At 42.2% G+C, this 13,541-nt stretch overlaps 1 protein-coding gene and 1 long non-coding RNA gene across 3 annotated transcripts in view; one reads left to right on the top strand and one right to left on the bottom strand.

Moving 5' to 3' along the window:
- ADTRP (androgen dependent TFPI regulating protein) overlaps positions 1 to 975 on the bottom strand; it is a 69,378-nt gene extending 68,403 nt beyond the window's left edge. Inside the window, exon 1 of one of the 2 annotated variants that reach the window (XM_069563060.1) lies at positions 397 to 975. In XM_069563060.1, coding sequence (XP_069419161.1) covers positions 397 to 549 — 153 coding nt within the window. In that variant the 5' untranslated portion in view covers positions 550 to 975. The remainder of the gene's footprint in view (positions 1 to 396) is intronic. The other variant, XM_069563062.1, reaches the window with a different exon arrangement.
- The window catches only part of LOC138425314 (uncharacterized), a 32,804-nt gene that overhangs the window by 4,326 nt on the left and 14,937 nt on the right, over positions 1 to 13,541 (top strand). Inside the window, exons 2-4 of the long non-coding RNA XR_011251167.1 lie at positions 9,058 to 9,103; positions 9,312 to 9,357; positions 11,482 to 11,578. This is a non-coding gene — a long non-coding RNA (uncharacterized lncRNA). The remainder of the gene's footprint in view (positions 1 to 9,057; positions 9,104 to 9,311; positions 9,358 to 11,481; positions 11,579 to 13,541) is intronic.

Genomic DNA, 13,541 nt, shown 5'->3' with positions numbered 1-13,541 from the left:
AAGAGTTGGGCACGACTGAGCGACTGAACTGACTCTGACTAATATCTGATTCCAGCTGTAGTATGGCAGAACCCAACACAACATTGTAAAACAATTATCTTCCAGTTAAACCTTTTTTAAAAAGAACAATTTTTAATAATTTTTTTAAAAAAGAGATAAGATTCTTTTAAAAATAATTTTTAAAAGTGTTTCACAATTAGTCAACACAAGAGGTAACTATGGATAACTCCCAAAGTGGGTTTCTCAGAGCAAATTGCCAAATAAAAGAGAATGCCCAAACTCACAAACTATGAAGAAGAAAGATAATGGAATTTTGAACTGGATAAAATCAAAGGGTGTTAACGTTTAAGGCACTTATATTAGAGACAAATAGCTTGCTTCCTGATGCTTACTTACCAGATTAAGCAGTGTTAGGTACTTCCATTTTCCCCCCTTTTGAAAGATTAGGGATATCTGCGGATCCTTTCCTTCTAGTGAGATATAAAAGTTGAGGAAGATATACCAGCTCAAGACAAACAAGTGGTATACGCACGTAGACGTCCTCGTCATGGCTAGGTCTAAGCAGAGAGCCGTGAGCTGCTTCCTTCCAAAGTGCTTGTAACAGCTGACGTCCTAGGGCAGGCGGGAGACGGAGCGCTGTAAAACACACCCCTCTGAGACTGACAACTCCAACACAGCTGGGAAGCTCTGCTTGTGCTTGTCAGTATTTAGGCTTTGAAGAGGGCAGGGAGCCATGATGCAAGAAGTGCCCTTTGCACTATTTGGCTAGGGTGGGGCATGATTCAACAACCTCATTGGTAAGTCAAGTCTAGTGAAATACCGTCATGGCCAAATACTCTCTTTTCTGCCCTTTCCTTTGGGGAAAGGAAAGCGTGAGAAAGTTGCCGTAATATATCCTGAGAGAAGAATGAGGTTGGCAAACCTGCTGGAAGAGATCGTGGGTACGTTTCGCACACAGACGGGAGTAACTAGAAATGGGAAGGGTGTTGTAATCTTGTTCTGAAGGTCTCTGAGGCCCTCTGAAATCTGAAATAACCTTTGATCCTCTATCGATCAGCCCCAGGGTTTTAGCTGCCCCTCCCCCATCCCACAGATTTTTATCTGTATCCTAGAAAACCAAGAGTTACTGAGAGCTGTCCCACACACTCTATTTGCATAGGGATTTCTATTCCCTGGGAGGAAAGAAGTACAGCAAGAGGTCTGTAGCCAGAGAACAGGAAGAGACGTGTGGCCCTAACCCCAACAAACCTGAGTTCGGACACCGCTGGGAGGGAATGAGGGTCTCCTCATTGTCTTGGAGTGGACAAGAACATACTCAGGCTGGGCTAAGTTTTCAGAACTGGGCCCTGCCACAGGCCCGACAGAGGGGACCTCAGAGAGGTCTGGAAGTGTCTACCTTGTGACATCACCAGCTCGTTTCCCCCGGGCAACTGGCTCCAAGGGTTCTGAGCAGATCCCTAAGGGAAGTGCCCCTGGTGCAGTTGGTAAGTCTGGAGTGGGCGGTGCTCGGTGATTTAATCAGAGCTCACAGGAACTAGGGGAAAGAATAGCAGGCACAGGATCCCAAACATCAGGCGCTAAGCACGAGGGAAGAGCAAGCCTGAGCCAACAGTATAGGGTCTGCATTGGAACCATTCTCAAAGGAAAGGGTAGTCTGGGAAATGAGAAATATAAAATCCCACACACAGGTCTACAGCCTAAGTTAACACCGAATATAATAATATTGCCTAATATAGTACTTACCATGTGGGAGGTATTGTTCCAAGTGCTTTTTGCAACACTCTAAACACTGCTATCAACTATGTTCTGTTGTAACCCTCACTTTCAGATGAGGAAATTGAAGCCCAAGCTGAATACATTCAACAGAAACTAAGAGGCAGGTTGAGTTGCAGTCTGAACCCTAACCAGAGTGAAGTGAAAGTCGCTCAGTTGTGTCCAAGTCTGCGACCCCATGGACGGTAGCCCACCAGGCTCCTCTGTCCGTGGGGATTCTCCAGGCCAGAATACTGGAATGAGTAGCCGTTCCCTTCTCTGGGGAATCTTCCCAATCCAGGTATCGAACCCAAGTCTCCCGCATGGCAGGTGGATTCTTTACCCTCTGAGCCATCATGCCTGACCACAAAGGAACCATACTTGCTCTGTACACCCTCAGACGCCCTTTGCAATATTTCTCCAGTTTCTGTTCCTCTACTTCTTCCATCAGAAAATGTTCTCAGGAAAGGATCAGATACATCTTAAAACTCGGTGCTCCTGCGAATGCCTGTGCTATGTCCCCCAGGGTGGATTCCTAGTAAGCATCATCATAGATTGAGGGACTTTTATCTCTTTATACAAAACCTCAAACACAGGTCTGCAGATGGGTAAGGATTTGAGGAAATATTGGGAAAGGAGAGGAGATAAAGGCCTCAATCTCCCTGGCGTTTCCCAGGGAGCTGGTCCAGCCCTTTGTCCATCTCACACTATGTATTGACCACAGTGATTTTGCCACCATCTTGGTCTCTACCACTGCTTTCTAGCTTATGACCAAAATTTTATACTTCTAGTCCCAACCCTCTACCCATCCCCATCAAGCTTCAAACATATCTTCAGCTACCTGTTGGACATTCCCTCAATTAGTTAGATGCACCCCAAACTCAAGATGTATAAGATGAACTCACTACCTTACCCCACACCTGACTATTCCCTCCCTTCTCTGTGCATATGGACCCATTTTCTTCCTGGGAGTCCTCCTTGTTTCCTCCCTCTCAAGATGCCAAGTTCATCTCCCCAGTCCAGCTCGAGTCAGGCCTCTTCTTTCCATTTCTCCTACAGCTACCCTAGTGCAGTCTTCTTCATCTCTTTCCAGTACTGCAGTAACTCTCTTCTAACTGGTTTTCCTAATTCTAGTCTCATCCCCCAACTGTGTTCTTCACACGGTCACGGAGTGATTCAACCTAAAATGCCAACCTTCAACATCTTTCTCTTTCCCCAACTCAGGTCCCTTTACTGTGTCGGTATCATTAATAGAATAATATCCAAGTCCCATAACTTGATGAAGTGGCCCCTCTCACCTAGCTTTGATGCTCTTTCCTGCCTCACTCTTGTCTCATACTTCATGCTTCTCCGACAACCCAAATTGGCAGAGTTTCCAATCACACCAGCTATGCCACATCCTATGCCCTTCCCCTTACTGTTTCTTCTCCCTGGTGGCCTCCTTCCAACATGTCTTTGACTTGGTATCCCATAACCATTTACTAATACAGTTCAGCAGTTTCCGTCTCTTAGAACCCTTAGCTGAACCTCTCCTCAACCAGGCCATGTTGAATAGCCATTTCCAGTCTTCCTTAATACCCTGTGCATCTCTGCAAATTGCATGATGGTTAGTGTCTTAGTGCTGTAACAAAGATACCGCAGACTGAGTGGCTTATCAACAACAGAAACTTATTTATCTCCGTTTTGGAGGCTGGGAAGTCCAAGGCCAAGGTGCCGGTAGATCCTGTCTGGTGAGAGCTTGCTTCCCAGACAGTCACATTGCTGCACATGTGGGAAGGGGCCAGCATCTCTCTGGGGCATCGGTTGTAGTGACCCTAGCCCCATCACCAGTGCTCCAGCCTCATGACGTAATCATCTTCATAAGGTGATATCTCCCTATACCATCGCTTTGGGGGTAAGATTTCAACTCATGAATTTTGGAGAAACACAGTCGATAACAATTAGGAATTTATCTTTTTTTTGTGTTCCATTATCTCTCAAACACATACAGGTGGTGTGTTTTGATTCCTAGAGCTTAGCATAGTGTTAAGCACACAATGCTGCTGCTGCTGCTAAGTTGCTTCAGTCGTGTCCGACTCTGTGCGACCCCAGAGACGGCAGCCCACTAGGCTCCCCCGTCCCTGGGATTCTCCAGGCAAGAACACTGGAGTGGGTTGCCATTTCCTTCTCCAAAGCATGAAAGTGAAAGTGAAGTCACTCAGTCATGTCCGACCCTCAGCAACCCCATGGACTACAGCTTTCCAGGCTCCTCTGTCCATGGGATATTCCAGGCAAGAGTACTGGAGTGGGGTGCCATTGCCTTCTCCAAGCACACAAAAAGAACTTAATAAATATCTGTTGAATAAATGAATATGTGCATACCAGGTGTGCTTGTCTAATGAATTCTGCAGGCCAGAATACTGAAGTGGGTAGCCTTTCCCTTCTCCAAGGGATCGTCCCAATCCAGGGATCGAACCCAGGTCTCCCGCATTGCAGGTGGATTCTTTACCAGCTGAGCCACAAGGGAAGCCCCTTGTCTATTGAACCTTATTATAAAGCTGTTTCATTCATTAAATACCTACTATATTCAAAATGTTCAGCTGCTGGCTTCTGGGGAGGGGGTAAAATACTACAATGAGTAAGACATAGGCTAATCCCTGTAGGAACTCACAGTCAAGTGGCAGAGACAGATATATAAACAAAAAATTATAGCACGATGTGATAAGTACTGTAATAGAGGCAGGCATAGCGTACTAATGGAGCCTAAATTAGCCTGCAAATTATTCTGTCATTCTAAATATACAGAAGACGGAGTTAAAGATGAATGCATTGACTAAAGCAGGGGAGGTTCTGGAGGTTGTGCAGGAGAAAGCAAGAATGAATGTAATCTCCCTGAAGAAAGTTGTTACGGCCACCAACACAGGGAACAGTTTTGTCTGACAGAAACAATAACCCATTCCTAGGCCAGTCACAGAATGACGAAGTGCAAAGGGCAGGGGCTCAAACATGGGCTTGCGTCTACTGCGTGACCTTGAGCTGGTCAGACATTGGCTTCCACTGGGGTGTTAGTTCCCTCAAGTAAGAGATGGTGATTGTCTCGCTTCCTAAAACCAGGATGTCTGCTGGGCTAAAGGAGTAGTTGAAGAGGGCTAGCCTCTAAAGAGACTGGAGGGAAGCCCCACGCCCCCACAGATGCACACCCACTCCCAGGCATGCCATAGAGCCAATCACAGAGGAAGGGTTAGTGGAAGACCCTTCACAGTGATGGCCGCGGGTAGCACAATGGTGAGAGGGAATTAAGGGCTGTGGAGCTCAAAATTCTTGAGGTTATGGCGAAAAGGTTGAAGGATTATGGTTTCGTTCTGGTGCAAGGGAGGGACCTCTCCAGCTGATGATGCTAAGCAAACTAACTGGTAAATCTTCGTCCCTTTAAGCTTCAAGACAAGTTGGTGGGACTTATCTGTATTCCACTTACCCTGTTAAACTATATAGAGCCATTTTGATTTGGCTCATTCCTTTCAAAGTTGATCTGTACCTCCACAGCCCTTACACACTCTCTTCACTTCGTCCACCGTTTAGTGAACAGTCCCATTATTAAATTCCCGGCTGAGTGGGGGCTACCTCTTTCTGCTGCAGTTCTGGGGAGCCAGTCAGATTCTGAGCTCCTCCCGGGGTATCTGATACACCTCTGGGTCCTCAGCACTTTGTACTTTTTGCTCTTTAGTCACCAAGTCGTGTCTGACTCTTTTGTAACCTCGTGGACTGTAGCCCACCAGGCTCTTCTGTCCAGGGGATTTCCCAGGCAAGAATACTGGAGTGGGTTGCCATTTCCTTCTCCGGGGGGATCATCCTGACTCAGGGATCAAACTTGCATCTCCTGCATTGGTAGGTGGATTTTTTTTTTTTTTTTTTTTTTTTACCACTGAGCCACCTGGGAAGCCAGCACTGTTTATGGTAGCAGGTAAATTCTAGATGCTAATAAACTTTGTTTGCATGGATCAGTTCTGGTATTGTGGTTTTCTTAATATCTGCCTGGGGCAGGGGAAGTTTCTCTTACCCTTGGATTTCCTGATCATTACTGCTCTCATCACCCAGAGCTGTTTGTATTTATCTAGAAGCCCTGCTGCCTCTGAACCAATATCACCCCCACAGTCTTCTAATGGCTCTTTCCCCCAATAAAAAGTAGGTATTTCTGGAAATAATTAAATCTGTGTCATGCCCAGTTGAAGCCAGTTTCAGGGGGATTAGCATCTTCCCTCCAGTGGAATTTGCATCCCTAAGGGCCCCTCATCCATTTGTTGTACAAGTGGCTGAGAACTGAGTTAGAATGAAGAGTTTCACCCTTTGGGTTATTTATGTCCCATCTAACAGCACTTGTTTCTCTCGGAGGTCATTGTTACTGCCCTGCTTTTCAAAAGCTAGAACATTTATTAAAGGTTCCAATCTGAAGTCCATTTGGTGAAACCATGTGTGAGTTTCCAGCCACCATACCAAGCCAACTCTGAAAGGCATCAGAACTTTTTTCTTCCCTTTTCCAATCTATGAGGACTTTCCTGGCCCTTCATGTTGGCTGTTGCATCGGGAAACCCCATCCAGATCTGCCTTACTCTCTGATCCAGCTCTGCTTTCGCAGTGGAATGCAGTGTCTGAATTAACCTTCTTGGACCCACTCAAAGGAGCAGCGTTCTCTCGATAATTTTGATGGTGTGTTTTCAGTTGCAAGGCCAAAGGACTCTTCCTGTTTATAAGCATGAAATTGACTCACATTGTCTTGAAGGTTTAGAGCAGGAAAGAACCGTTTGAGGTCAGATGAGAAAGTAAAGCTCAGAGAGGTTAAGGGACTTGCCCCAAATCACACAGCTATTAATGAGGGGAGCAATGACCAGAACACAAGTGTCTTAACAATCGGGCCAGTGAGTTTCCACTATTTCTTGAATTGCTTTGTTTTGTACCCAAGTTCTAAAATTTTCAAGTGTATTTCTCTTGCTTTAATTAGTGTATTAGTTGATTATGTGAGGTCTGATGAAGTTATTAATGAGAAACTGCGTTCCTACAAATGACTTTTTAAATGCTATGTCAGATTTCATGTTTTGCAAAACTGTGTTAATCAGAAATGTGTGAGTTTTCTCATGAAAGAAAGATATTTCAGGTAGACTTTTACATGTTGAACTAATCAGCAAAGTTAATAAATGTATTCAATACTGACCAATCAGCAATTCCAATGTCAACCTTTTAAAACTCATGTGACTGCCTATTTTCCTGGGAAATTCACCACAAGAAGGTTAGCAGTTAAGCTCTGGCTACCTAATTTTAGCAGTCTGTACAGTACCATGTTAAGTCATGTATATTTGTATATAGAAACTGCACTCTGATTTGCTGATTTTTTATCTAATAGTTATGCCATTTGTTGAAGAGCGGTATTGAAGGCCCTAACAATAATTATAAATTAGGCTATCTCTACTTTCCAGTCTCTCGGTCTTTCCTTTATGTGTGTGCTGCTGCTGCTGCTGCTAAGTCGCTTCAGTCGTGCCCGACTCTGTGCAACCCCATAGATGGCATATGGTATATATGGTTGTTTGGTTGTATGGTTCTGTTGTTTGGTATATACAACTTCAGAATCACTTATCTTCCTGGTGATTAATCCTTTTAACATTTTGTAATGTACCACCTTGTCTCTAGTAAGTTTCTTTGCTCAAAGCCAACTTTATCTGATATTAATATTATTACTCTTTCTTTTTGAAATTAATGCTTACGTGGTACATATTTTAAATCTTTTTACTGTCAGCCTATCTATTTTGTTGACATTAAAGCAAGTTTCATGTAAATATCATTGATGAGTTGTGAGGTTTTTCTTAACCCACTGTGCCAGTCTCTGCCTTTCAATAGATATATTTAGGCAATTACATTTAAGGGAGTTTTTAGTTTATTAGGACTTAAATTTTCCATTTAGTTACTTGTTTTCTTCTTGTTTCCTCTGTTTTTTGTTTGTTTTTTACCACTGTTCCTCCTTTCATGCCTGCTGTGTGTTCATTAAACACTTCTTAAGATTCTATCTTGGTTTAATTATAGTATTTTTGAGTGTATCTGTTTGTATAGTTTTCTTAATGATTGCTCTGGGTATGACAATATACATATGTGCCTTATTACAGCCTCCTGGCACTTACTTCCATTTTAGTCTTTTTACCTTCCCCACTTTTAAATATCCTAGTCTTAGAAATCAGATTGTGTTACAATTTTTGTTCTACTCATTAAGCAATTTTTAAAACTCATGAGAAGAGTTAGTCTATTGTTTATACCACATATCTGCTCTCTGCATTGTTCTTTCATCCTTTCTGATGCTTCAAGCTTCATCCTTTGGTCATCGTCTTCCAGTTAGAATTATAGACATCCCTCAAGATCCTTGGGTGATTCGTTTTAAGACCTCCTGCAGATCCAAAATCCAAACGTGCTCAAGTCCCTTATATAAAATGGTGTAGCATTTGCCTATAACCTAGGTACATACTCCTGTACATGTTAAATCTCTAGATTACTTAGAATCCCTACTATAGAATAAATGCTATGTACAGGCAGATCTTGGAGATATTGCAGGTTCAGTTCCAGGCCACCACAATAAAGCAAATAACATCATAAAGTGAGTCACTTGCAATTTGTTGGTTTCCCAGGGCATATAAAAGTTGTATTTACACCCTTCTATAGTTTATTTAGTGTGCCGTAGCATTATTTCTGAAAGAATGTACATATCTTAATTTTAAAAATACTTTATTAGTAAAAAATGCTAGTCACCGTCTGAGCCTTTGGTGAGTCATTGTAGAAACATCAAAACTCACTGTCCACAGAACACCAAACAGATATAATAATAATGAACAGGTCTGAAATATTGTGAGAGTTATCAAAATGTAACATAGAGACACACAGTGACAGATCTGTTGGAAAATTGGTGCTGATAGACTTACCTGATGCAGGGTTGCCACAGACCTTCAATTTGGAAAAAAAAAAAAAAAAGCAATTATCTGTGAAGTACCATGAAGCAAAGTGCAATAAAATGAGGTATGTCTATGAATAGTTATAAATACAATAAAAATTTTATGTTAATAATTTCCATCTGGCAAATTAACCTTTTGCTTTTTGGAACTTTCTGGAATTTGGGGAGGTGGGGAATATCTTTGACCTGCAGTTGGTTGAATCTGTAGATGTGGATCTCATAGATGTGAACACGTTTAGTCATGTCTGACTCTTTGCAAGCCCATGGACTGTAGCCTGCCAGGCTTCTCTGTCCATGGAATTCTCTAGGCAAGACTACTGAAATGGGTTGCTATTTCTCTCCAGGGGATCTTCCCGACCCAGAGATCGAATCCAGGTCTTCTGGATGCAGGTAGGTTCTTTGTCGTCTGAGCCACCAGGGTCTTTATAGATATGGAGGGCTGACTGTAGTTTCTTTAGCCATGTTTTAAGGGCCAGTCTGATAGTAACAAAATTCTTTTAAGTTTTCCCTCATCTGAGAATGTTTTTATTTCCCTTTCATTCCTAAAGAATAGTTTTCTAAGATACGGAATTCACTGTTAACAGTTCCTTTATTTCAGCACTTGAAAATACTGTGCAACTTCCTTCTGGCCTCCACTGTTTTAGGTAAGAAATATGCTTGTATTTGAATCTATGTTCCGCTATGGTTAATGCTTCATTTGTCTCTGGTTGTTTTGAAAACTATCTTTAGTTTTCTGAAGGGTATTTACAATGTGTTGTGGCTTGAATTTCTCTGGACTTCCCATATTTGGAGATTGTGTAGTTTCTTAAGTCAGTAGATTTATATCTTTTACCAAATTTGAGAAGTTTTCAGCCATTAAAAAAAATGCTCTTTCATCTAACTCTTTTTCTATTTTCCTTCTGATCTCCAGTGGTATGGATTTGGCATCTTTACTTGTTGTCCCATAGTTCCCAAAGGCTCTTCTAATTAGGTTTTGTTTTTCCAGTCTATTTTCTCTCTGGTTTTTGACTTGAGTAAATTGGTCCAGAAATGATGTTTGGCAGAAACTAGAAGAATTCTATAAAAAAAATATTCCTTCAATAAATAAATATATGGAGCTTCCTTTAAAAAAAAAAGTTAATTGATTGTATCCTCTGTTATCCCTACTTTGGTACTGAGCCCATTCAGTGAGGTTTTTTTTTTTTTTTCTATTACTGTATCTGTCAATTTTATAATTTTAATTGGGTTCTTTTTTATAGCTTCTACTTCTTTGTGGATATTTTCTATTTTTCATCTGTTTCAAGAGAATTTTCAATTGCCCATTAAAGCATTTTTTAATGCTTCATATTAAATTAATGTAAAGTTGCTTTACACTCTTTGTGAGATAATTCCAATATTCTATTCATTTCTCTGTTTGTAGAAGTTGATTGTTTCTTTGAATCCAAGCTGTGCTTTTTCTGGTTTTTGATATGGCCAGGGTTTTCAGTTGTATCCTAGAAATTTTGATTATTGTCTTAAGACTCTCTGAATCCTATTTAAACATTTTATTTGAGCAATCAGTCACCCTGTTTAGGGTTAGCACACAGGTCCTGGCCTGACTTTCATAGACCATGGTTCTAATGACAACCTAATTTCCTGAGCCTTTGTGATGCTACCTTTATTTACTTTGTGTATTTGGTGCCACTGGGGGGCCCAATATTACAACCAGAAGTATCTCTGTACATCACCAAAAGTCCATGGGGAGAAAATCATCCCTAAAGTGAAGACCATTACTCTACAGAAATCAAAAGAATTCAATGTCCTCCATACGGAAGAGGCCATGAGCCTGTGGGGAGATGGGAGTATGCTCTCTCCTGAAGCTTTAGAGAAGCACCTCAGGATCTCAGTCTGTGTTTACATGCACTGGCTTGGGATGAGGAAAGGCTTCATTTGCCTCTTGTTCCATCTCAAATTTATACTCAGGGAGGATATTGATAATGACTCCTATAATGGACCAGAGTTTGATTTCCAGTAGAACCCAGCTCAGAGATTAATCTAGCCCTTGACAAACAAGTGGTCTTTATTAAGGAATTACAGCTATCGAGTTTCAAGGTGAAATCCTCTGAGTATTACGTCTATGGCAGGCATGTTTATATATTCTGCTTTAAGACATCTGCCAAAGATTGTTATCCGATACATCTTTTTTTTTTCATGTTAGTTGGTTTTCTTCTTATTTCTGCATTGCTGAAATGACATCAGGCGACCTTTTGAAAGTTTTTTTTTTTGCTTTTCTGCCTAGAAACATAGGGCAGTGTTTCATAAAAGCAAGGAAAAGGTTGCTGTATTTTTTTTTTAATCCCCTTAACAAAAAAGTAAACAAAAAGATCCAAAAATGCATACAAACTGCCAAACTGTTTATTGCAGAATTGACTCATTTGGTCAAAAGGAGTTGTTTTGGTTAATAATTTACTCAACTGACTCCTGAATAGAAATGCCACACTTGACCTGTATGAAAATGAAGTGAAACCTCCCAGAACACTTGTTTACAAAATGGCTGAAGTTTAAGGTCAAATCTGTAGGCCCCTTTGGCATTTTCTGTCTGCCAACCCTGTCTGAATCATTATGTATCAATTATTCATCTAGAATGTTTCACATTGTCTGGTTGGTGGAGGTACATTTTCCATCATTCTCCTCCAGAATCATGGCATTTTGGGGCTACTCAAAGGGATTCCAGTTTTTATTGGTGCCAAAAATAAATCACATGCTAATGCAGAATAAACTCAGCATCTCTCTCTTACCTTCAACAACAGTAGATTTCTTTGAAACCTGGCCTGCTCAGGATGAGAATGTTTTATAGCTTGTGAGCTCCTGTGGACAGAAGTGCAGCTGCTTCTCAGCTGGTCAGAGGTAAGGTCTCTTCCTGACCCTGTACTCCAGTATCAACCCTTTGTATACTTGTCTTCAAAGATATCAAAACTTTTCCCATGATATTCTGCCTTTTCCCCTTCCCTGTCCACCTTCCAAGATTCAGAGGGAGTAATATTAAAATGATATGGAAAAGGCTTACATAGGGAGTAGATGAAGCCTAGCCACTTGTCTTCAAGGTTGACCTCAAACCACGAGCCCTCTTTGCCAATGAGCTACTTGAAGTGCTGAGGAGGTGACTTTTTTTATGTTCTTGGAAACAGTGATTGTTTCATGGCAGGCCTATTGACTCCCAACTGTTGTAATAACACAGAACAGCTTTTACAAAGTTTTTGGCTCTCTGATGGTGTTAAAGTGAGCATCCCTGGTCCTATGAGTCTAGTTGTAGCTTTCAAAGTGAGGACCATCTTAGGAGCTAAAAGAGGATACATTGGGCCTAGAAGCCACTGGGCAAAGTGCCACACAGGAAAACCCAGCACTCAGTCCCAGCACTGCCATTTTTCTCCCATCATTGACTTCATTACGGGGATACTCAGAGAGAGAGGGGATGACTGAGGAAAGGTTTGCAAGATGCTGGATGATTTGGGTGGTGCTCAGATTGCTTTCTGTTTGGTGAACCTGCTGGTCTGTAGCTAAATGTTGACTTCCAAAGAAGCATGGGCTCCAGAATGAAGTGAGGCAAAGCCTGGTCACTTAATGGCCAAGAGTGTGGGCTCCGAAGTCAGTGTGTCCTTCTTCAAACCCTAGTTTCACTTCTTCTCACCCATGTGATAGCAAGCAAGTGAATGAAACTCTGAATCTCAGTTTCTTCAACTGTAAAATGGGATAATAAGAATGCCCAACTCATCACAGATTGAATGAGACAGTACATGTGAAGTGCTAAGTAAGTATTCAGTCAGTGTTAGGTTTTATGATGGGAATTACCCCTAGCCTGTCTGTCCTCACAGGTGGCACCTGGTCAGAATGCCCGTCTAACCGACAGGTGCCTCACTGCTAGAAAGTACAGGAACGGAAAGTGGCAGGGCCGACTTTCGCAGTGTATCTTTGCTGAAGGGCATGTTGAGGTGCTGAATCTGCCATAGGTTCTTCATTGCAAGAAGGCTAAACTCTTTCCAGAAAACATTTGATGGGAACGATTTTCAAGCATATTTTAGAATTCTCTTAAGGTCAACATTAACTTGTAAACTGAAGAAGAGCTGTTACTCTTGACCTGGGGCTTTCCATTAAGCCTGTAACCCAGAATTCCCCAGTGCCCACTGAGTGGTTTCTTAGGAATTGAAAAGAGCAACTGAAATAGACGTGAAGTCCAAGGTTTGTGGATTATCACAACTCTTTCTTTGTGTGTGTGTGTGTAACGGGGGCGAGTTCATGCGGGCAAGGGTAGGTAAGAAGAAAAGTAAATGGTAAGTGTTGACCTGGAGTCTTTGCTTTAATCAAGGAGGATTGTAAGTAATAATCAGAAGTTTTTTGCTAACAGTGTGACATATGGGAAAATTCATGTGTGTTCAACTGTTGACCAAATTCTGAAGCCTCCGAAAACTGATTTTGAATTCATAGCCCAAATATTATCTAGTTAGTATTTTCTTCTGAAGGAATCAGAGAGCAGGAGTGTCTGTTCCTCCACTCAGATGGGGACACACGCGTGTGGCTCTAATGGACCACACAGGGCCCAAGGCTCCTGGGAGTTCTCTGAGTTTGAGAAACAGAGGAACAGCTTTCAGGACCACAGAGATCGTAGACTATGAAGAAAAGGGAAAAAGTTGCAAAAGGTCCTCGCATCTCTCTGCCCTGCCGCTTCCAGCCCCAGCCCAGCAGGGGGACAGCGGGACGCTGAGCTATGGAACTTTCCCCAAGCCCACAGAAGAAGGAGCCCCTGGGCCCATGCCTAGAGCTCCCGAGGAGATGCAGTGTGGGCCCTCTCAGGGAGCCTCCGCTGCACAGACCA

Source organism: Ovis canadensis, chromosome 20, assembly GCF_042477335.2.
Source record: "Ovis canadensis isolate MfBH-ARS-UI-01 breed Bighorn chromosome 20, ARS-UI_OviCan_v2, whole genome shotgun sequence".
In the NCBI taxonomy this organism is placed as follows: Eukaryota; Metazoa; Chordata; class Mammalia; order Artiodactyla; family Bovidae; genus Ovis; species Ovis canadensis.
Note: the sequence above shows the minus strand (reverse complement) of the source record. Positions and strands in the feature narration are given on the sequence as shown.